The 21556-nt window shown below is 36.8% G+C and overlaps 5 protein-coding genes across 9 annotated transcripts; 3 read left to right on the forward strand and 2 right to left on the reverse strand.

Moving 5' to 3' along the window:
- Nucleotides 1-592: 592 nt before the first annotated feature.
- On the forward strand, nucleotides 593-3442 carry LOC117786469 (akirin). Its single transcript, XM_034624749.1, has 4 exons — nucleotides 593-903; nucleotides 1839-2192; nucleotides 2252-2614; nucleotides 2680-3442. The coding sequence occupies exons 2-4, from the start codon at nucleotides 1958-1960 to the stop codon at nucleotides 2688-2690; spliced, it is 609 nt and encodes a 202-aa protein (XP_034480640.1). The 5' UTR covers nucleotides 593-903; nucleotides 1839-1957; the 3' UTR covers nucleotides 2691-3442.
- A 1884-nt stretch (nucleotides 3443-5326) lies between these two features.
- On the forward strand, nucleotides 5327-9259 carry LOC117786464 (sphingomyelin synthase-related 1). The gene is made up of 4 exons (XM_034624740.1): nucleotides 5327-6176; nucleotides 7205-7708; nucleotides 8365-8531; nucleotides 8592-9259. Exons 1-4 carry the CDS (start codon nucleotides 5588-5590, stop codon nucleotides 9168-9170), a joined length of 1839 nt encoding a protein of 612 aa, XP_034480631.1. The 5' UTR covers nucleotides 5327-5587; the 3' UTR covers nucleotides 9171-9259.
- Nucleotides 9260-9947: 688 nt separating this feature from the next.
- Nucleotides 9948-14237, forward strand: LOC117786462 (protein mac-1). 5 transcript variants are annotated; one of them, XM_034624734.1, is made up of 9 exons: nucleotides 9948-10133; nucleotides 10274-10397; nucleotides 10643-11014; nucleotides 11081-11176; nucleotides 11470-11843; nucleotides 11907-13136; nucleotides 13192-13524; nucleotides 13587-13811; nucleotides 13940-14237. In XM_034624734.1, exons 1-9 carry the CDS (start codon nucleotides 10077-10079, stop codon nucleotides 14009-14011), a joined length of 2883 nt encoding a protein of 960 aa, XP_034480625.1. In that variant the 5' UTR covers nucleotides 9948-10076; the 3' UTR covers nucleotides 14012-14237. The 5 variants fall into 5 exon arrangements, with proteins under 5 accessions (XP_034480625.1, XP_034480627.1, XP_034480626.1 ...); XM_034624736.1 differs by having other exon boundaries at nucleotides 11479-11843; XM_034624735.1 differs by having other exon boundaries at nucleotides 11084-11176.
- LOC117786468 (carboxypeptidase B) lies at nucleotides 14211-16110 on the reverse strand. The gene is made up of 2 exons (XM_034624748.1): nucleotides 15430-16110; nucleotides 14211-15148 (listed from the first exon to the last, which is right to left on the reverse strand). Exons 1-2 carry the CDS (start codon nucleotides 15982-15984, stop codon nucleotides 14312-14314), a joined length of 1392 nt encoding a protein of 463 aa, XP_034480639.1. The 5' UTR covers nucleotides 15985-16110; the 3' UTR covers nucleotides 14211-14311.
- A 2371-nt stretch (nucleotides 16111-18481) lies between these two features.
- Nucleotides 18482-20668, reverse strand: LOC117787159 (putative leucine-rich repeat-containing protein DDB_G0290503). The gene is made up of 2 exons (XM_034625605.1): nucleotides 20549-20668; nucleotides 18482-20485 (listed from the first exon to the last, which is right to left on the reverse strand). Exons 1-2 carry the CDS (start codon nucleotides 20549-20551, stop codon nucleotides 18482-18484), a joined length of 2007 nt encoding a protein of 668 aa, XP_034481496.1. The 5' UTR covers nucleotides 20552-20668.
- Between the last annotated feature and the right edge of the window lie 888 nt (nucleotides 20669-21556).

The following is a 21556-nucleotide window of genomic DNA, read 5'->3' on the forward strand; positions in this document are numbered from 1 at the left end:
GGTCCAAGGGCGGCAGCCCTGCAAAATTTTTCGAACTGCCAACATGTACCATTTTAATCAAATTTCAAAAACAGTTACTACTACGAAAATTTAACTTTTTTTTCTTTAATTTTTCTTAATATTAAAGATCAAATTTTTTAATTTTTTGGAGAATTGTTGTTATTGATTGTAACTTCTCTCCTTTTGGGGTGACGAACTTTAATCCTTCATTAAAATGTTTTTCTTAATCTTGTCTAATTTTGAATTAAAATTTTTCATTAATTTAATAATTTATTGTAAAGTTAATAATTTATTGCAAATTTATAGAATTTAGATTTGCATTGACTTAAATTTACATTTTTCAGTGTGACCGCATTCGTTGTAATTAATTCAGTATTTTTTATATATAAAAATTAAATAGCAAATGATTTTTTGCGACTGTACAAACACTGATGGTGTGAATACACTTTTGTCAACTCAGCTGTTTTACAGCTAGTTCTGGCTATTTTTAGATCTATCGAGCTAGAAAAATTTGAAAATTGCTATTAAAAAGTTGGCTATTTTTCATATGTTTTCTAGCCAAAAACAGATATTTTTTCATCTAAAAAGTTGGCAGCACTGCCACAACCTCACGTCGTCACGCTTGCATCGGTCGTCCATTTTTCGTGAGAATCCGACAGAAAACTGAAAATTACATCGCAAAAGACAGAAAATTTACAAATCAAATACTTTAAATAAGTTGTAAACAGCTTAGCACAGTGCATTTCAGTGGCCTTTGAAATACTGCTCAACTCAATAAGCAATAGCAATACATATAGTTTTACGATTGAACTAAAAAAGTTCGTGCGTTTTGAACAATAAAAAAGTAAATAAAGCGCGTGTGAAGTGGTGCAGAAATTAAAGCGGAAGCAAATACAAATTAACGTAAGTGCAATGGCGTACAAAAATATTTGTGCTAGGCGTTGTTTCTTTTATGCTATCTAAAGAGATTTGATAATGATATGCGCTGCGACCATTTTTAAAATTTCATGAAATCAAAATTCCAACTCACAGCTGCAAGTGTGAGTGTGTGTGTGCGTGCGAGTGGGACGACCATTGAGCACATAAGCTGCTGTCATTTTGTTTTTTTTTATATTTAAAACGAATCTTTTATTTGGCATGGTGTTTGTCACGTAAAAAAGCACTAATCATTTATTATTAAAAAAGCAGAGAACGTTGAAAATGTGTAAATGACGACAGAATGCTAAAGACAGCATGTGCTAATACAAATTGATTTTGAGTTCATTAGCAGCAACTTATGCGTGTGTGTGTGTGTCTGTGTAAGAGAGCAACTCTGAGGTTTGCATTGTGAAAACAGCTGGTACAGCTCAAAGGATACGCGTACGCATTTATTGTTGTAGTTTGTAGTGTGCGTGAGTGTGTGTGCGTGTGATAGTTTAGTGGTTGACTGGCATCGTTTTCTTTTGCTTTTTGGGTCTCTTCCTCGCGTGCATTGCTATGCATGGGTGTGTTGTTGCTGTTGTAGTCGTAGCAGTCGTAGTGGTGGGAAGTTATATTGTCGGCCTGTGGCCAGACGAACACTCCCTTTAATTGCGCATCGCTACTTCGTTTTCTTTTTAATGCCTTTTATGCGCTCTTCGTATTTCAAGCAGCAGCTGCCAGGTCATAAATCGCTGCACCATTTTCTTTTATTTTGTGTGTGTGTTTACGCCTGTGCGTGTGTGTGTGTCAGGTGAATCCTGTTTTCCTTGAAACCAGTTTCAGTTGTAGTTTACAAACTTTTATTTGAGCTCTCAGTAGGCGGCGTGCTCTCTTGTCTTTAGCACTGACTTTACTCCATTTTTATTTCTCATTCGCAGTGAACGCTTCCAAACGAACTGTGTGGCAATAATAAGCAAAAACAACCAATTTTACTAACTACTAGCACTTAAAGTATATATATATTTATACATATATATATAGACGAGTTATCATAGCTATGGCATGTGCAACACTTAAACGCGCCTTGGATTGGGAGTCGCTTAATCAGCGGCCAACAAAACGCCGACGCTGCACTCCCTATGGACAATCCGGGGGAAGTTCTCCCTCACGCGGTGGTAATAATGATGGCACTAATGCCAGTTCCAGCTCCTCGATGCCCAGCAATCGCTATGCCAAAGACAGCACTGAGCCCAGTCCCTTCTCGGAATCGGCATTGGCCAAGATGTCGCCAGGTAAGAAACATTTAGTTCCACACCTGCAATCTTTATTAAATTCAACTCTATCTTAACAGATAAAATGGCTGAGAATTTGTGCAATGAAATCAAAAGACTGCACAAGCGCAAACAGTTGCCAATCACATCGTCGGCTTTGGAGCGTATGCAGGACTCGGAATCGAGTGGTTCCGAAATGGGACCAGAGAGTCCGCATCGCCCGGACAGCCCACCGAGTCACTTGATGCGACATCCCAACGAGAAGGCGCTGTTCACATTCAAACAGGTGCAGCTCATATGCGAGGGCATGATCAAGGAGCGTGAAGATCAGCTGCGTGAACGCTACGAGTCCGTGCTCACCACCAAATTGGCCGAGCAATATGATGCCTTTGTGAAATTCACATACGATCAGATCCAGCGTCGTTATGAGGCAGCGCCCAGCTGTAAGTGTAAATCACATTATTCAAATCTATTCTAAATTCATAAATTCGTGATTTGTCTTTTTCAGATTTGTCGTAAGGCAGACTACTCTCAAATTAAATGCACTACGATCTTATGTGACGGTGTTTCAAACCGCAACAACAACAGCAGCAAATGCAAAAAAAAAAAACAAAAAAAAAAAATGAAAACAACATAGAAGCCCTCATTTAAACAAACAACTACATATTGTTTATTATATATTTTGAAATTTGAAAGAGTTATAGTTTAACTAGAATTACATATATAAATTGTATTGAAAAAAAAACAACAAAAAAATAAGGAGAATACTTTAAAAGCTTGTGCGCAGAGCATAAAGCAAGCAACAACAAAAACAACAAAAAACATAACAAAACTTGTTAAATTTACGTTTTCACATAACGCAAATTCTAAATTAAAATGACAAATATCTATATAATAGTACATATTGAACACTATGTACGCAGAAGAACGCTAATATACAAAACGACAAACAAACAACAAGCACACGCTGCAAAAGGTGCAACAACAAACAAACAACTCATATACACATACACATCTATAAACAAAAAGAAAACACACAATTCAATGAAACCTCAACAGTAGCTTCGTATATATAATAATAAATAAACAAACAGAAATGCATAACAAATTGGTAAATAATATATATGTTAGGTACATATAGCAATAAGGTATAATGTAAAACGTATCAAAACTATATTGTATTTCAAAATAGCAATGCGTTGAGACGAGATATGAGAACTAAAAACAAAACGTAAATGCATAAATATTAAAGAATGAACGAAAGAGAAAAACAACTAAAGAACTACTCATGAAATATCTTTTTCATAGTTTATTTTTGCATATAATAATTTTCCTAAGCAAGAAGTATGCGAGTGAATAGCATCTGTATAAATGAGAAATAAGTTTACAAGTTTATCCATAACTTTGTTTTTCTTCTGATGATCGTTTGTTAATTGTTTCTTCCTTTGATGTACATTTTGCAAAGTAATGAAAACACAAACAAGTATAATTCGTATGAAATGTTTGATTTGCTTTAAAATGTAAAAACAAAACGACAAAACAAGAAAAAAGAAAACGAGAAATAAAAAAAAAATTAATTATTTTTTAAGTCAACTTGAACGCTTTCACACATATATATATATACGCTTGGCAGAAGACGTTTCATGTTCATTATAAATAATTTTCACTTGATATATATACATATATTTTTCAATTATACCGCGATCATACATACTTTACATTAGTAATTTAAACTTAATATTAGTAAAGAAATGCCATTTTTATATTAAAATAAAAAAGCGATGAATTGAAGATCCAAACACATGTTTTGAATTGCCAAAGTTTGATTTAAATAATCTTTATTTTACACAGTTATAGTTTCTTTCTAGATGAAGTTTAAAAATTGTAAAGTGACGCCAAAATGACTGCAAGGGAAAGTCAACGGTTAAAAATTGCGCCAAAAATTTGCGGTATATCGATAGTATATCGACAACCCAATAGGCGATAAGTTTAAATTTGGGTATTGCAAATATCAAAATGCCATAACTTTGCAATAAATTAATAATTTAATTCTGAAAAATTCCTACAAGAACTCTGCAAAAATTAAAAAAATTCTTGCTTCAAAATTAAGAAAAATTTTGTAGGGTGGCAGCCCCAATTAGAACAAGCTGTTGAACAAAAATTTTTGGTGTGTTGTGCAGTGCTGCCAACTCTACGGATCATAAAAAAGCTAAGCTAGCCTTTTAAAAAAGCTAGAAATAGACAGAAAATTTTGTTGGTAGCTTAAAATAAAAGCTAGAGTAGTGAAATGATATTTTTATTGATTAAATCCAATTCTCAAGTTCGTCTTCTGCAGCTAAACTTACAGTGGTGGTAAAAAGTATTTACACAAAACTAATGTTAAATCTACTCGCTATTTAAAGTTACTTCATTTACATTTTGAAATCAATGGTAAGGTCTTCAAATAGCCGTTTGAATGATACAAAATTTTCCTTAACCCATTTAGTATCCGAGGAAATTTTTGAATTTATGTAAATATCTAGTAGATATTATCTACTTTTTTGACATTTTTCCTAGGGCATACAAAAAAATGTTTTGATGTTAAAAGTTTCTCCAAGCAATTCTCATAGTGACTGCTAAAAAATATTTAGTAAATATCTTCACTTATATTTTTTATGATTTTAAGTATGGGATGATCTCAAAAAAAGTATTTTGTATGAAATGGAGAAAAATGTGCAAAAAAAGGTAATTTTTGAAAGTTTCAAAAAATCATTTGACAGCATTTATCTTTCCTGCGTAGTCCGTATCTTCTATATAAAATTGAGTTTAATGATTGTACAGTTATTCTATTTCGAAGTTTAGTTTAAACATAATATTTGACTCTGAGTTCGACCAAGGCAGCGATAAAAGACTTAGCGCAAATGATGCCAATGCCTAAAATCTTTTATTTGTCACAAAAGCTTGTGGTATTCTTTAAATTGGACCATTTAATAAGGTGGACGTTCGAGTATTGGAACAGAATCTCTTCAATATTGGTTGATATCACCTTGCTTGAAAAATAGCTATAATTCCCGCTAGCCGCTATTTTTCAATTTGTCCCGCATTTGCCAATTGCAACCCGCTAGATCTAGCGGGGAAATAGCTAAATTGGCAACACTGGTGTTTTGTCGGCTCATATCAGAAAAAACAACAAGCAGCCGTCGCTGGAATTTCGAGAGCAACTAAAAATTGAACGTGTGTGTTTTGAAAACAAAACGTAAAAATATGTGCCGCTGATATCCAATGAGTTATCAGCTCGCCTGCGCCTAAAATGCTTCACTCGCGTAACCGATTCGCAAACTTTATAAAAGTTATCAAAATTTGTTGATAATAGGAAATTTTTACATAAAAAGAAATTCACAAAAAAAAAGAAGAGAAGAGAAAAGAAAGCTTTAAAAATGTGCGACGATGACGGTGAAATTAGTGAGTCAGCAACGCGAACCACGCCGGCGACTCCGATCGCAACAACAACAACGCCAGCTGATGCTCATCAAACCAAAAAGTCACACACCAATAACAACAACAACAGCAGCAGTAAATTGGATGCAAATGTGCTGCAAGTTGAGCACTGGCAAATTGACGAAGTGGAGCAATGGATTGGCGGCAAGGAGCATTTCTCGCGCTCCCTGCGAGATTGTCTGCGCAGTGAGTGCATTGACGGCCAGGTGCTGTTAACTTTAACAGAGGATGATGTACGCGATCTGCGCTACAAATTGGGGTACAAACTCGCCTTTGGCGAACTGAAGAGATTCTGGATAACAGTCTCCCATCTGCAGCAACAGTGGAAGCACGAGCAGAGTGAATTTTGCAACTATCGCAGCGATGTCACCGTTCCCGTTGCTACGTCCTGTGTCACGAGTTTACCCCCCGAAATATCGTGCCCTTCCCCCACGAACTGTCAGGATTGTCCTGGCGTTTGCAGCATACTTCGAGATACCGACAGACGTTTGGTTGCCCCCGAATATTTTAAAACGGCAATTAGTTTAGGTGAGCAGCATTATGGGTTCAATAGGTCTTATCGGTCGTTTGGCCAATTATATATAACCTTGATATCATTCATTCAACGTAATCTACAAATTGCTCACAAACAACTGCAATGCATTTCCCCTCGCGTTATCAGTTTTTCCATTGCCATAAACCAAAGCTCAAAACACAGATACTGAGTTGTAATAGTTATTTATTAGTTCATACGTCACTTAAAGTATAAATTTAGTTACAGTTTTATTACGCCAATGACGCGCGCTACTGTTATTTTTATTTTCGAGGTTATGCATATGTAAATACTTATGTCTCTCTCTTTCTCTCTCTCTCACTCCCACACGTTTTTTTTTGTTTTCGGCATGTAGTGGAATTTTGTTGTTGTTTGTTTTTGTGTGTTGCGCTTTTGTGTAACTTTTCGTGCACAAATTTTTAAATGTTTTTTTATTGATAGAGACGGCGAGAGAGGGACAGACAAACGTTTTTACTTTAATTTTAAAATCGTTAAGCTAAAAATTAGTGATGTAAAAAAAACTTGACACGATCATAACTTTGTCAAATCTTAACCGATTTCCTTGCGGAATCTTATCAATATTTGGCCTCTTTTTTAATTCTGCATTAGAATTTGAAATTTAAATTATATTCTATCACTGTCTTTTTTTCGTAAATTTCCTATTACGCTGTTTTGAAAATTTCAAACTATCAAAACTTTGCAAGTCAAACTGGGAGCAGATCAGAATAAAGTATATGCGAAATATTTTAGAACTTGAAAATAGTAAGCTAAATTCGGCGTAATTAGCTGATTTATAAAAGCTTTGTCAGTTATATCGCAAAGTAAACATGAAAGAGAGAGTGAGACTGTGTGAGAGAAAGCTTTTAGCACACTAATACAATAAATATGTGATCAAATATCAATTTGTTTAGAACTTGATAAGAGTAGGCAAAATTCGTAATGAATATTGTGACAAACTTCTTGTTTGTTTTATTGTAAGAAAGAGTGTTTAGTAACGGATTTTCCCTTGAATTTTTATTTGTAGGCTACTCGTTCGTCGTCACTTGGATAACATCGTTTGTCATGGTGATTGTACATGAGCGAGTTCCCGATATGAAACGTTATCCACCGCTGCCGGATATATTCCTCGATAATGTGCCTCACATTCCCTGGGCTTTCAATATGTGCGAAATTACGGGCTCACTTTTGTTCACGATTTGGTTGATTGTGCTCATCTTTCACAAATATCGAATGGTTCTGTTGCGTCGCTTTTTTGCCTTGGCTGGCACCGTTTTTCTGCTGCGCTGCGTCACCATGCTGATAACATCGCTGAGTGTGCCGGGGACACATCTGCAGTGTAGCCAAAAGGACTTTGCCATCGATGATCCCAATGTGGATGTGATTGGTGCATTGGTCATACGCATGACACGCGCCTATCGCATCTGGAGCGGATTGGGCATGTCCATCCAAGGAGTGCGCACGTGCGGAGATTACATGTTTAGCGGTCACACGGTCGCATTGACACTACTCAACTTCTTTATCACCGAATGTGAGTATTATGATCTATTAATTATTTGTAATTAAAATTGAATTCACCTTCAAAAAATAACAATAATGCCAAACATAGCATTTTATGTACGAGTATGGTTCAAATTAATAAAAATAACTATATTCAATTTTTAAAGTTTTTTATAACTTTTATTTTTAATTAAAATGATAACAAATTATGAAATAATACTTAAATTTCATGTCGTTTCATTTTTCTAAGAAAAAAAGACTAAACTTAGCAAATCTTTCTTAGTTTATTATTAAAATTGTAATACAAAATCAAAGTTTTAATTAATTTTTAATTAATTGTAAAATAAGATTTTATAAGATTTGTTGACAAAATAACTATTTTCAATAATTTTTATAAAATTATTTAATTTATATGATACAAGTTAATTAAATTAAGCTTAACGTTCATGTCTTTTAATTTAAAAAAAAAAAATGTATAGCTAATGTTTCTTATTATATTTCTTTAATTTTAATCAGAAATCAAAAATGATAAGTATTAATTTTTATAATAAAAATTTAATGCAAGATTTGATAAGATTTTTAATTTTTTCAAAGATTTTTGTCATTTATCAAGATATTTTTTGGAATGTTTTATTGAACTCATAATTATTAATGATAATAATTTATGATTATTTGTCTCTCTTGCAGATACTCCACGTAATTTGTACTTCCTCCATACGATGACATGGCTGTTGAACATGTTTGGCATCTTCTTTATCTTGGCTGCCCATGAGCATTACTCGATCGATGTATTTGTTGCCTTTTATATAACGTCGCGTCTCTTTCTTTATTACCACACGCTGGCTAACAATCGGGCAAGTTTACTTAAGAATATAATTATATATAATTGATGCTAATCCTTTTTCCTTTCTCAGGCTCTTATGCAAAGCGATTCGACGCGTACACGCGTCTGGTTCCCAATGTTCAGTTACTTTGAGAATCATGTGGATGGTATGATTCCCAATGAGTTTGATACGGCGGGCTCGCTGATTAGCTCGATGTTCCATCAGATAGTATGGATCAAGGATCAGATTGTCTGGGCATCTCATAACGTCTCGTTGCAGAAGGCGGCCAAGTCATTGCACATAACAGGAAGCTCCGAGACGGATTTGTGCAATCACACACATTCATCTGGATCGGCTTTCTTCAGTCCAGTGAGCAGCATAAACAACATACGCTCGGCTGTCACGAGACCCACGACTCCGGTTAAACTATCACCACAATCGACTAAAAGGACATTGAACTCGACAGTCCCTTCCCCGGTTACATCATCACCACAGCCAGTTAAACGGACAGTGGCCACGATGGTACCGTCTTCCGGCTTCTCAACTCCTCAACAGGTTAAACGATCTGTAGTTAATGCCAGTGTTAGTCCCTATGCTAGTTACGTTGTTGCTGGCGAAACGCTCAAGAAGGAATCGAAGGATCCGCAGACTGTGAAGAAGCAGCTCTGATTCAGTTGTTGCCAAGTCTTCCCCACTGGCTTACACTTCTTATTTGTTTATCGTCGTTCTACGAAAAATGAAAACATTGCAGAAAAGCACTGACTGATAATTTTTACTTCCAAATTTTATTCTAACCATTTTTCCCATTACAGCACCTGTATTATCTGTATTATCTATACCACTTGTAGTGCCTTCCGGTTAGTTCCAATTTCACACAGCATGCCCTCCTTATCTTAGGTAAACATCTAATTTTTAGTTAACTAACTGGATCAAAATGTCAACACTTACATGGAAATGTACTCTGGAAATCATATGGCTAATTAATTAATGATAATCCTCATTCCGTTCAGTTTAGTTATATTATTATTATATAATTCTAAGAATGTAATACTTTACTATTTAAGTTTTTTAGTGATAAGTTTAAATGTTTTTGTTGAATGCACAAAATCCAAATAAATCAAAATTCAATATGAAGTATAGAAATAATTATTCAAAATTTCAAACGTGTGGCGGTAAAATGAGTTGTGCTGTTGTTGTTCAACACTTGCGCGTGACTTTGATTTATCGATATAAATTTTAGTGGTTCTATCGATGATTGATAATTATATTTTTTTCAACTTGTTTCGAAAATTCTGTCCTTGCTGAAAGCTGATAAGTTTATTTTATTCTATAATTATGGTATCTAAAGGTGAGAACAATGTTAATATTTAATGTGATAATATTTAATTTATTTAAAAACAATATGGTGACAGTTGACTCGTTACAAGTAATTGTAACTATTTAAATTGGCGGTAGACGCTGTGAATGGCACTTTTCACTTCTTTTTGTTTTTAGCGTCGGCGTCGTATTTGTAGCGGGTAACGCGAAATTATACTCGTGTGGGTTTTTGTAGCTCTAATTTAGTCTACACAGAATATGAAGAAGATAAAACCACAGTTGCACGACCATTTAATAACTAATCGTGTCAAACAGGTGATTAGCATGCACAGTTAACTATATGCATACACATACATTTTCTGCAAGTCGCCGGCAGGCGAGAAACGCAAAAGCAAGGTTAGAGTTTGTCAGACGATTGACCACTGCACTTTTGGAATTCTCTATTTGCATTACAGTATCTGGAGGAGCACATTGACGAGACATACTTGGATGTAAAGCAGATGACCAAAGAGTTGATGCGAAAATATCCCGAATATTCTCGTCGCAAACTTGGACCATTTAGACAACTTGTGCATCAAGGTATGTTCAAAGTAAATAATCGAAATTACAGTTTGTCCTTCAAATGTTCTGAAAAAAAAGACGTATGTACATTTATGTTCTTTATTTTTAAAAATTGTCATACATTATGCACATAAAATATAAGTTTTATAATTTGTCAAAATAGTTACTTGGCTAACTGTATGTGATTATATTGCTGACAGAGATTACAAAACTCGTGTATCTCAGTACATGTTTCACCTATTTTTTGACCTCTCGCTTTTTAGCATTTTCCATTGTTTCGGATAGCTATAACTTGGACAAGGCGAGCAGCTCCGACTACGAGGACGAATATTTGTCTGACGAGGCAGAAACACCAACAAACAACAGCATCATGAGCAATATGATGCACGGCTTGTACACCAATCAAACGGCTAAAAAGCCTTTATTACCTTCCACTAAGCCCAGCAACGAGCCCATTGACATATCTAGCGGCGATGAGAATGATGATGATAACTCAATTAGTCCACCAAATGGCGGTGGCATGAACGCTTTATTTGCATCCGCAACAGGAACCAACCAATTAAACGTTTCCAAGGCGCAAAAGCGTCCTTTGGAGCAGTGCAACAAGGCAGTGTCCACTGTACAGGCCAAGAAAGGTGCGTTAAACAAATAGACAATGAAATTGAGCACAGCAATAAAATAACTTTTTTGTTGTACGTTAGCAGTCAAGAGAAATTTAATTCAAGCTTCGTTTGCAGGCGTGCGCCAGGAAATCAGCTCTGTCAATTCATCATCCAGTCCAGCCAATCCCAAAAAGTGTGAGTACAATTCAAGAGTTGATTAAAGATCCCAATAACACTCGGTGTTGTGGATTTAACGTTATCATTACTCATCAGGAATTGAGTCGATAAAACTATCTGTTTCCTAGTCTGCCTGTCTAACTAGTCTCTTAGTTTTTACCTTTAATGAAACTTGGTTCAAATTTCTCTTCTTTCGATCGGTCGATAATCCATCTCAAATCCATCCACAGCTCAAACCATAAGACCTAGGAGGCTGACAATTTCACATAAGATAGCTAAGACAATAATTTATATCTTTTTATTTCTTGTAGTCGTTGCAGTTTCTGTTGGCTCTGGCAAAAGCAACAGCAGCGATGTTGGACCACACAAGGAACCGCAACATCATGGACCAGGCCAATCATTCAACCAACAAGTGCAGATGCGTCAACAGCAACAACGTGAATTTAATGAAGGTGCTTCGATGCGTGTGCGCAAGTATAAAAAGGAACTGGAAGTATCTCGCTCGACGGAAAGTTTCCGTGATGTTGGTGGCATGGATGGCACGTTGAAGGAACTGTGCGAGATGCTCATACATATCAAATCGCCAGAGTTCTACTTTCAACTGGGATTACTGCCCTCACGTGGTTTGCTGTTGCATGGACCGCCCGGATGTGGCAAGACCTATTTGGCCCGTGCTATTGCAGGTGTAAGTATCTAAATTAAAAGTAAACTTTGTTTTCTTAATAAGCTCATTTTTTTTTGTTGATAGCAATTGAAAATGCCGCTACTCGAGGTACCAGCTACTGAATTAATTGGCGGCATCTCTGGAGAGTCGGAGGAGCGCATACGCGATGTATTTGAGCAGGCCATTGATAATTCACCGTGTGTGCTATTTATTGATGAAATCGACGCCATTGCCGGCAATCGTCAATGGGCTGCCAAAGATATGGAACGTCGTATTGTTTCGCAACTGATTACCAGCTTGGATCAACTGCAAGCCGTCGAATTTGGACAATCTGTGGTTGTCATTGGCGCCACCACACGTCCGGATACACTGGATCCGGGCTTGCGTCGCGTTGGACGCTTTGATCATGAAATTGCCATACATATACCGTCGCGTAAAGAGCGTCGTGAAATATTGCGGATTCAGTGCGAGGGTTTATCCATTGATCCCAAGCTTAACTATGACAAAATTGCTGAATTGACGCCTGGTTATGTTGGCGCCGATCTCTTGGCCCTAGTATCCCGTGCTGCAACCATTGCTGTTAAGCGTAGATCGATGAAAAAGTTTCGTGAGTTGCATGCGGCTAGTGAAATGAACATGACCACAGTCACGTTAGACGACGATGAGCCCAACGATGACAAACAAGAACAGGCGCAGAAGGAACAGACAAAGGAAATGCAGGCAGAGGATAAGCCGGCAGATGAAAAGCAAGCAGAACCGGAAACTACAAATGGTGAAAAAGCACCCGAAACGAACGAGGAGGCAGCTCCCATGGAGGTGGATGACAAACCGGCTGAAGATGCAGAAAAAACTGAGACTGAGCCCAAGGAAGAGTCCGCCACTCCAACAACCACAAAATCCAATTCGCCAATCCTTACCGACGAATTCTATGAGCCAACATTAGCCGAGCTGACAAACTTCCTCGACAATCCACCTGAAGAATTTGCCGATCCGAATTTCTGTCTAACGATTGAGGATTTCACAGCGGCCATTAAAGTGATGCAACCATCGGCCAAACGTGAGGGCTTCATAACTGTGCCGGACACAACCTGGGATGATATTGGATCCCTGCAAGACATACGTGAAGAGCTTAAGCTGGCTGTGCTGGCGCCCGTTAAATACCCAGAGATGCTGGCTCGCCTGGGATTAGAAGCCCCTTCGGGTGTGCTGCTTTGTGGACCACCTGGTTGTGGCAAAACTCTGCTGGCCAAGGCCATTGCCAATGAGGCAGGCATCAATTTCATTTCCGTTAAAGGACCCGAATTGATGAATATGGTAAGATATTGAATTTATTTAAAATTGAGCTTATGTTGACATTTCTTACTTGTAGTATGTGGGCGAAAGTGAGCGTGCGGTGCGCGCCTGTTTCCAACGTGCTCGCAACTCGTCCCCTTGTGTCATCTTCTTTGACGAGTTCGATTCTTTGTGTCCCAAGCGATCAGAGGGCGGTGATGGCAACAATTCGGGCACACGCATTGTCAATCAGCTGCTGACAGAAATGGATGGCGTTGAGGAGCGCAAGGGTGTTTACATTCTGGCTGCCACCAATCGACCGGACATTATAGATCCGGCCATTTTACGTCCAGGTCGTCTGGATACCATACTGTATGTTGGTCTGCCGCAAGAAGTGGACCGTGCTGATATACTAAGAGCTACCACAAAGGTAAGCAGCTGCAAGTTGTGTTGCTACATCACGTATTAATCATTATTTTAATTATGTTTTAGAACGGTAAGCGTCCTGTGCTGGCTGATGATGTGGACCTCAAGGAGTTGGCGGCTAAAACCGATGGTTATACAGGCGCTGATTTAACTGGATTAGTTAAGCAGGCTTCAATGTTTTCACTGCGTCAATCGCTTAACAATGGTGATACCAATATTGAAGATTTATGCGTACGCAAACAACATTTCGATGAGGCACTGAAACAGCTGCGACCTTCAGTTAGCGAGCAGGTAAGACAAAGCTCATGTTTATTTATTTGTTAGAAGAGTAACGGAAATACAGCAATGCAAGATTGCTTTTAACTTTTTTGAAACGTAAAATATTGTCAAATTATATTAATATCTTTTTTTTATTACAGGATCGCAAGGTTTATGAGAAATTGCGTCAGAAATACGCTGCGCCGCGTATGCCGCAGTTCGAGGCCAAGTGAAAATCTCAGCTGTTGTACTAGTTTTTAAGTTATTTGAAACAAACACAAAAATACATACACATACACACACATACACAGGCGACAATGCAAATGGACATTGCGCATATTCCTCAATTGATTTTGAAATGTACAAAATACAAAGTTATTCAACTCGATGGAGAATTGAAGAATCGAAATAAAATAAAATGCCCAAGCTATGTATAAATTGGGACCAAACCCAGTCAAATGTGTTGATTTTAATTAACGTACAGACACACGAACACAAAATCCAGCAATATTTGATTAATATGCAAAGTTCTTTTAGTCATCTGAAGGTCCATCTCCTTGACCGCTTCGTGTTGCCAATACGGGAGCTGTTAATGGTCGTTTCGCCAATGCTGTGGCAGCTTTGTGGCGTTTTTGCATCTCTAGAATATCGGCGTGTTGTGAGAGTAGTGTACGCTTGGAACGTTTCCTGATTCGCTTCTTGGGCGTCGTCTTCTTCTCCTCGGTGCTGGTGTTGGTGCTGCGGGTGGGACTGTCGCCTACTTGTACTGGCGGTCTGGGTGCTTTCGGTTCCTCATCACGCTTGATGTGTCGCCGCAGATCGAAGGCACTTTTGCACATCTCCCGTATACCAAACCAGCTCTCGTGTCCAATCTGACTGATCATCTCGACGGGTGGCTGGAAGCCAAGTTCCCGTGACGGCAACTCCATAACGAGCGCCATTGGCGCCTTTAGAACTCCATAAACATAATCCACAACCGAGCCTGCAATGGTGCGTTTGGTCAGGCAGCTAATGGACCCCGTGCGATATTCCCTGCCATTATAAGTTTTAATAGCGGTGCGTCCGGTGGTTGCCAGCGTATGCAGCTCCCTCCAGTGGTACGGTGGGTCACGACAATAGCCCCAGGGATACATGATGCTCTGGCCATACGAGTGCAGCGACAAAAAGAACAACAAATTGGGAGCCACACTGTCGAGTATATTGCGCATAGCACGTGTCTCGGGCTCGGAGAAAGGTCGTTCGCCCTTGTACGTATTCCTTTGGGTCTTACTTGGTCCACTTTCCCAGAATACATCATAGTTGCGATTGCAGTCGGTGCCTACAAACTTGGTACCCTTATGAGGTCGTCGATTCTTGCGCCAGTTGCGATTCTAGATAAGGGAGAAATTCAGAAAGAGAATAAGACAAATTTATAGCACTATATAAAGCAATAATCGGGACAATACTGTAATTTTTTTTTTCGAAAATTAAATAAATACGTTTACAAGGGTGAAATTTTAAAAATATTCTCCATTATTTTTATGTGACCTAAAATAAACATTCCTAGGATTAATTTAATGTAAATAAATGAACTAGTCTCAATAAATAAATATAATTAAACTTAACACATTTCGATTCATATGCTATATGTATATTGTATTTACTGACTCACCTTATTCCGCGAGAACTCGTAGCCATCGGGATTGACCAGGGGCACAATGATGAACCGCAGATTACGTAGAATCTCAATATTCCGTGTATATCGCTCCGTTAGCTGATAGATGCAATTGAGACTGGTGCTCACGGTAATCCATTCCCGAGCATGTGTGCCCGCCTCGATGAAGATAATATTGCGATTCTTATCGCCGGGTAGAACCATGGGACCCTTGACACCACTGCTTTTATGTAGTTCCGCCTGCTTGGCCGCCTGGATGCGACTCAGGGACGACAACTCGACATTATCCGCATTCATCCAATTAATTTCAAGAGCTCGCACTTCACGCTTCTCATGTGTTATGCCCAGCGTATAGAGCTTGACAAAGTTCGAATACCGATTAACTATATACTCCAGATACTGATTAATCTGGTTGTAATCCAGATACGTGTGTAGCACATCCGGACGTGGTATGATTAGACGGCGTAACGGCAACTTGGGCGTTGTGATGACACTCAGCTTTTGAGAGTGCGCTTTTGGCTTCTTAACGCGTTTGGATTTCGTGGATTGCATTGTAATTTATATAGATTAACAGCGAAACAATTGAAAAGATTGGATAAATACAATTGGAACTTCAAATTTATAAATCTCTTTACACACGACCAACATAAATACTGATACTTTGAATTTAATGGAAAGTGTTCTGTTTGAGTTGTAATCAAAATTGAAAATGCTCGTAGCCTGCTTGGAAAACTACCATATATTCAAAATTCTTACCTGAGGTTCGATTTGTAGCAGCTGCTCGACGATGGCGAGACGTGCGAGCCCTTTGGGCCTGGCTGCCATTGTGCGGGCCAAATTTGATCAACATTGCATTATAAAAAGAGCCAGAACCTGAAGCAGAAGCAGAACCCAAAGGAGCAGCCATAAAAGTGGCACAGACAATAATCATGGCGTGGGTGTCCCAATGATGGAAAGAGTTCGCATTCGTTAAATTGGGACAGCGACAACGTTTAATAAGTTGGGCACGGCAGCGCATGTAATGCGGAATTGGATTTGCCCCTCTTTCGACAACTGCAACTGCCACAATAACGCAAATATGCTAAATGTCAGACTTTGCTTTGGACCTGGATCTGGGACAAGATAGGAACGGGGTATACTCTTGCTTGCAGGCACCGTGCTATGCAAATAGAAAGAACAAGGAAGCGTACGGCCAACGAAACGCTTTATACATTGGCGTGCCGTCCCGGAAACGGAACATAGGAGAGTTCAGTAGGTTCCATGGAGTTACAGGCCTTAAAGCCATGCTCCAAAGAAAATTCTGCTTGCAGATTGACTCTAAAAAACACTATTCTGCAAAGTTAAGGTACAAAGAAAAGAATGTTTGAATTGTTTATATAAATCGGTTTCTTTAATATTTTGCCCGTATTTTAAGCGTTTGAGAGTAAAACTTGAAGGGTTTATTTTGTACTACAAAATTTTAAATAATTTGAAATTTATTTTCTTAAGAGTAAAGATTGTGCCAAATTCAACAATATTAATTTTTGTTTTTGTTAAGTTATGGAAATTTGAAATCTGTGAAATCCTTTTTCTATAGATCTGAACACTTTTGACATATTTGTAGCTTAGTGTAATTTTGTGCCCGACAAACGTCATGTCAACGCAAAAGTCAAAAGTCTGCAGTCAGAGCAGACATGTGTATATATATATACAGATGTATGTAAATATATCATTGTGGGGACATTCAAATATATACATATATCCACCTACATTTACATTTATACATATAGGAATATATTTCCCGCAACGCAACCAGTTGATTTATACAGAACAAGGTTCGTGTTGATTTTCATTTAACGGTCTTTTAGTCAACTTCCTGACACAGTGACTGCCATATATTTACGTCTGACTATAACTACATTATACGTTCTAATACCCTATGAAAACATTGTGTTTGGCATATAGGTTTTATTAAATAAAAAAATTTGATTTAAGAATAATTAATAATGCACTACATTACTTAAAGGCAGTAAAATTTCTTGACTTGACATTAAACTTAATAACTAAAAAAAAAACAAAATAATGTAAATAAAAATCTAAAATATTTAAAAAACATGAGACATGGATTTTTGTAATATCAAATTATATCATATCATAATTGTATCAAAATATTTTTTTAATATAGTTATTTAAGACATTTGTCAAAGTCTTATAAAAGTCTAAGATAGTAATTCTCCTATGGATTTCTCAGTTGGGGTAGGTTATCTGAGAGTCAAGCATTTACTTTCATATTATCGTATATATAGCTCTGTTTTTTTAGTGCTACATGGCAAAGACACGCAAAGGCCCAGACAGGTTGCCAGTTCAGGACTTTTCCTGTCGGTAGGGGGCGTTTCTGAAGTATGCACATTATGTCATTAGCATGTTGGCAAAAATAAAGGGCTAAAAGTTAGTTTCTTTTTCGGGGAACGCCAAATAAAAAGTCTGTGCCAAAATGTTCCCAGTTGTCGTTTGTCTCATTGAGTGGGTGTGTTTAAGGGAATTTGGGATTGGAACTTTGATGACGAAATATTTGGTAGCATAAAACTGACTACAAATTAACGAAATTCCAGCAATTATGCTCAATGACATAAACGAGCATTGGCAGTCTCAACCTGCCTCAACAAAGGACAACAAGGATATGAAAACAATTTGACATGGCAGCATATTGTTTGGCATGGCAATTTAACTTTGTTATACAATTTGGCATAGTTGGTATAAAGTTATGCTGATTATATACAGATATGACAGCCAGTTAACAGACAATGCAGTCTGATTTAACCCACTGGCACACTGTCTTTAGCTTTGCTAACAGGTGAGGTTACTATCGATTATTATAACTTTTTTCGCTTAGTGATTTATGTCTTTTTGCTGGTAATAATAGTTTTAATCGCAAAACCGTTAATCTATTACCATCTTTACCATTTATGTCGACTTTATAATATTATATGCTATAAAAAAAATCTCTCATTAATTCAGTTCATACTGCAATGTATTTATTATTTTTGTATATTTATATACATATTTACGATTACTTATAGTCAACGCCTCCTATAGCAGATTGCCTGTCATTCTTCTTTCCTTGTTGTTGTCCTTGTCCTTTTGATGACTTGCCACTTGATTTTTCTTCTAAATCCTCAATGCGATCTATAAGATCGTCAATTTTATCCAAGTACTTACACCTTGAGATGCATTTACCAACTTCCAATTGCGTTGAGTTCCCACTATCAAAAGCGTCTTTTAGCTGTTTCTCAAGATCTTCAACTCGTTTCTCCAGCTGGAGAGCTTTGTCGATATCCTCGCTAAGTTGATCTTGTTGTTTTTCCAAACGATTCAACCGATCATCTTTATCCGCTGACTTACTGTTATTATTTTGAGCGCTTAAATTATCGTATCGTTTTTCTGCATTTTTGTTAAATTCTTGTGCAGCGTTTTTCTGATCAGCAACAAGTTGATTTAACTCGTCAAAGTTTTTCATTGATTCGTTATGTAAATTGTTTAGTTTATTATCGTTATCATTGAGAGTTTTTTCTGTTAATTCAAGATTTTTATTGATGACATCTAGTTTCTCCTCAAATTTCTGATTATTGCTCCAGTTCGAAGGATAGTATGGAAAAAATCCTAGTTTAGTTTTAATATTGTTAAATTTTGAGCTCTCTTGTTCTATTTTTTCCAAGGCTTCATTTAGTAGATGGTGAAGGTCCTCTATTTCCCCATCTAGGTTAGATATATGATCAATATAGCTCTCATTCATCTGTATAATCTTTTCATTTAGATCTCGACTGTCCTTTGCCAAGTTTTCAATATTTTTGCAACAATCTTTAGCCTTTTCGATTTCTGGCTCTAATTCTTTACTCTTTGTAATCTGATCAGTTTGACAATTACTTTGATTATTATTGTTCTTAAGTTCTTGCACCTGGCTAAGCTTTTCTTCAATTTTTGTAAGATTGTTTTTAAGATCATGACATTGTGCCAGGGTCTCAATCGTACCATTAAGTTTCTTGTGATTATCTATGAGATGTTGTATTAATTGCTCTAGATTATCCAATCTCTTTGAAATATCGTTATCTGAATTACTGGTTTTATTTGTAGTTTTATATTCAAATGCATTTGATTCATTAACATTCTGTTCATTATTGCAATTCTTTTCACATTTTTCGATTACTTTTTTCATATTTTTAGCACGTTTTTCTAATTCTTCATTGATGTGTTTTATTTTACTCTCTTGCTCCTTTTGTTTATCTTTGAGATCTTTTATCTCTTTTTCTAGGGTTGTTGTCTTGTTTTCAGTATCTGCCTTGGCTTCCTCTAGTTGTTTATTCAGCTCATTTAGTTTATTATCTATTTCTTTGCAACATTTTCCATCTTGCAATCCTTTAGCATTATCCTTCTGTTTCTGTTCCAGTTTCTCTATGCGTAACTTTAGCTGATTAAGCCTTTTGTCGAGGTCCTTCTGGTTGTCTTTAAACTCAGTTCCAGTTGTTCCCTTAGCATTATTCTTTTCAATCACTTTATTATGAAGATCCTCCAATTGTTTCTTAAAGTCTGATTCCAGTTCCATGAGATTTTTAGATAAGCGATCGCAACAGCTTTTCATATCCATGTGAACCAGATTCTTCATTCTGTCTAGAATCAGGTCCAGATCTTGTCCTATATCCCCTGTTTTCTGAAGCTGTGCTCCCCCAACAATGTCATACTTCTTTGAGAGGATGGTAATGTCCTTAAAAAGTTTATCCATGGTTTCCTTTTCATAGAAACAACAAAATCCATCATCCTTAGACTTGGTGTTATTTCCATTCAAGGCATCCAATAATTCACTTAATCGCTGATTAAATTGTGTAATTTTCGCATGTCTTATCACCTGCTCATTGATCCAGCGTGAGATCACTGATTGCTCATGACAATTGTCGCTTGTGGGGCTGCGACCATATTGATGAGGTCTATGGTTAAAGTCGTAGCTGTGATATCTGAATGCAAACATTCCTCTAAGAGCTGATAAGAGTAGCAGCAATAGCTGCAGCGACGTCATCAAGTGCTGTTTATTACATTGTTTATAGAGTTTTACGACCTGTTTCTACTCAATTGAATGTAAACTTACCATTAGGTTTGTCGACGATTCTTCCGATTCTCAATGTGTTGCCTCCAACGGATCCACTATAACTGAGCAATCTTTGGTATAGTTTCTCTTTTTTTCCTTCTGCACAGTAATCGATTTGCATGCCATGACTTGAAAGAGGCGAGAGGTGTAATTAGAGTATGCAGAAGTTATTCTAAACAATATTTTGAGACTTGTTTAAATAGACCATCTTTTATATTCTATTAAAAATATTAATAATTAATATTAAGTAGGTTAAATAAGATTGTACAATGTACATATAAAGAGGGTATCTTACTTTTTTTAAGAAAGTAAATATTTTTAATGAAAATCTTTTTTTAGACTATTTTTACTATATTTATTGGAGATGTAGTTATTAGATTACCAAATAATCTGCACCTTTTTATAGACAGACGACATATATTTATTTGTTGCTTCAATGATCCATATCATAAAATTTCAAATCTTCAGATTTTTTTAGATCAAAAAGGAAGAAACGATCACACTTTACAGATTATAAGATTCGTCATTCAAGATTTGATATATCATAGTATCTTTAATAATAATCACTGATATTCTGCATCTTAAAATCTTCAGTCTATTGTTTACCACTTAGAAAAACACTATTTACAAACAGTCTTAGTTCAAACCAAACTCGTAGAAGTGCGTCAAGATTATTTTAATGGTTAAGGTCGCAAAGACTTGATCTCAAGTCTTTAGTATAAAGTCTCAGAGGGCTTTTTCATATGCTAATTACATGGTGCACAAAAGCAGATGTTGAACAAATGCCTTGAGCGCTATGCGATATAGATCTATATAGTATGTAAGTTAATGTGATTATTAAGCTTAAAATATGTGTATGGGCTATTTTTTTTTTCAGAACATGCGGTCAAGAGGAAAAGTTGAATGCCCTGAGATTCGAGTTAGAACCCATTAGGCTGATTAAAATGATTTAGAACTTAAATTTCCAGTTTCAGCTTTAAGGCGGCTAGAAAATCAACAGAAGGCGCT

This window comes from Drosophila innubila, assembly GCF_004354385.1.
Source record: "Drosophila innubila isolate TH190305 chromosome 3L unlocalized genomic scaffold, UK_Dinn_1.0 0_D_3L, whole genome shotgun sequence".
Taxonomy (NCBI): domain Eukaryota; kingdom Metazoa; phylum Arthropoda; class Insecta; order Diptera; family Drosophilidae; genus Drosophila; species Drosophila innubila.

Excerpts from the sequence above, each read along its gene's own strand:
- LOC117786468 (XM_034624748.1), bottom strand. The coding sequence starts at position 15,984 with ATGCAATCCACGAAATCCAAACGCGTTAAGAAGCCAAAAGCGCACTCT. Across the intron at positions 15,149-15,429 it reads ACGAGTTCTCGCGGAATAAG|AATCGCAACTGGCGCAAGAA; the intron begins GTGAGTCAGTAA and ends TCCCTTATCTAG.
- LOC117786464 (XM_034624740.1), top strand. The coding sequence starts at position 5,588 with ATGTGCGACGATGACGGTGAAATTAGTGAGTCAGCAACGCGAACCACG. Across the intron at positions 7,709-8,364 it reads CAACTTCTTTATCACCGAAT|ATACTCCACGTAATTTGTAC; the intron begins GTGAGTATTATG and ends TCTCTCTTGCAG. Across the intron at positions 8,532-8,591 it reads ACACGCTGGCTAACAATCGG|GCTCTTATGCAAAGCGATTC; the intron begins GCAAGTTTACTT and ends TTCCTTTCTCAG.
- LOC117786462 (XM_034624734.1), top strand. The coding sequence starts at position 10,077 with ATGAAGAAGATAAAACCACAGTTGCACGACCATTTAATAACTAATCGT. Across the intron at positions 11,844-11,906 it reads TGGCCCGTGCTATTGCAGGT|CAATTGAAAATGCCGCTACT; the intron begins GTAAGTATCTAA and ends TTTTGTTGATAG. Across the intron at positions 13,525-13,586 it reads TACTAAGAGCTACCACAAAG|AACGGTAAGCGTCCTGTGCT; the intron begins GTAAGCAGCTGC and ends ATTATGTTTTAG.
- LOC117786469 (XM_034624749.1), top strand. The coding sequence starts at position 1,958 with ATGGCATGTGCAACACTTAAACGCGCCTTGGATTGGGAGTCGCTTAAT. Across the intron at positions 2,193-2,251 it reads ATTGGCCAAGATGTCGCCAG|ATAAAATGGCTGAGAATTTG; the intron begins GTAAGAAACATT and ends CTATCTTAACAG.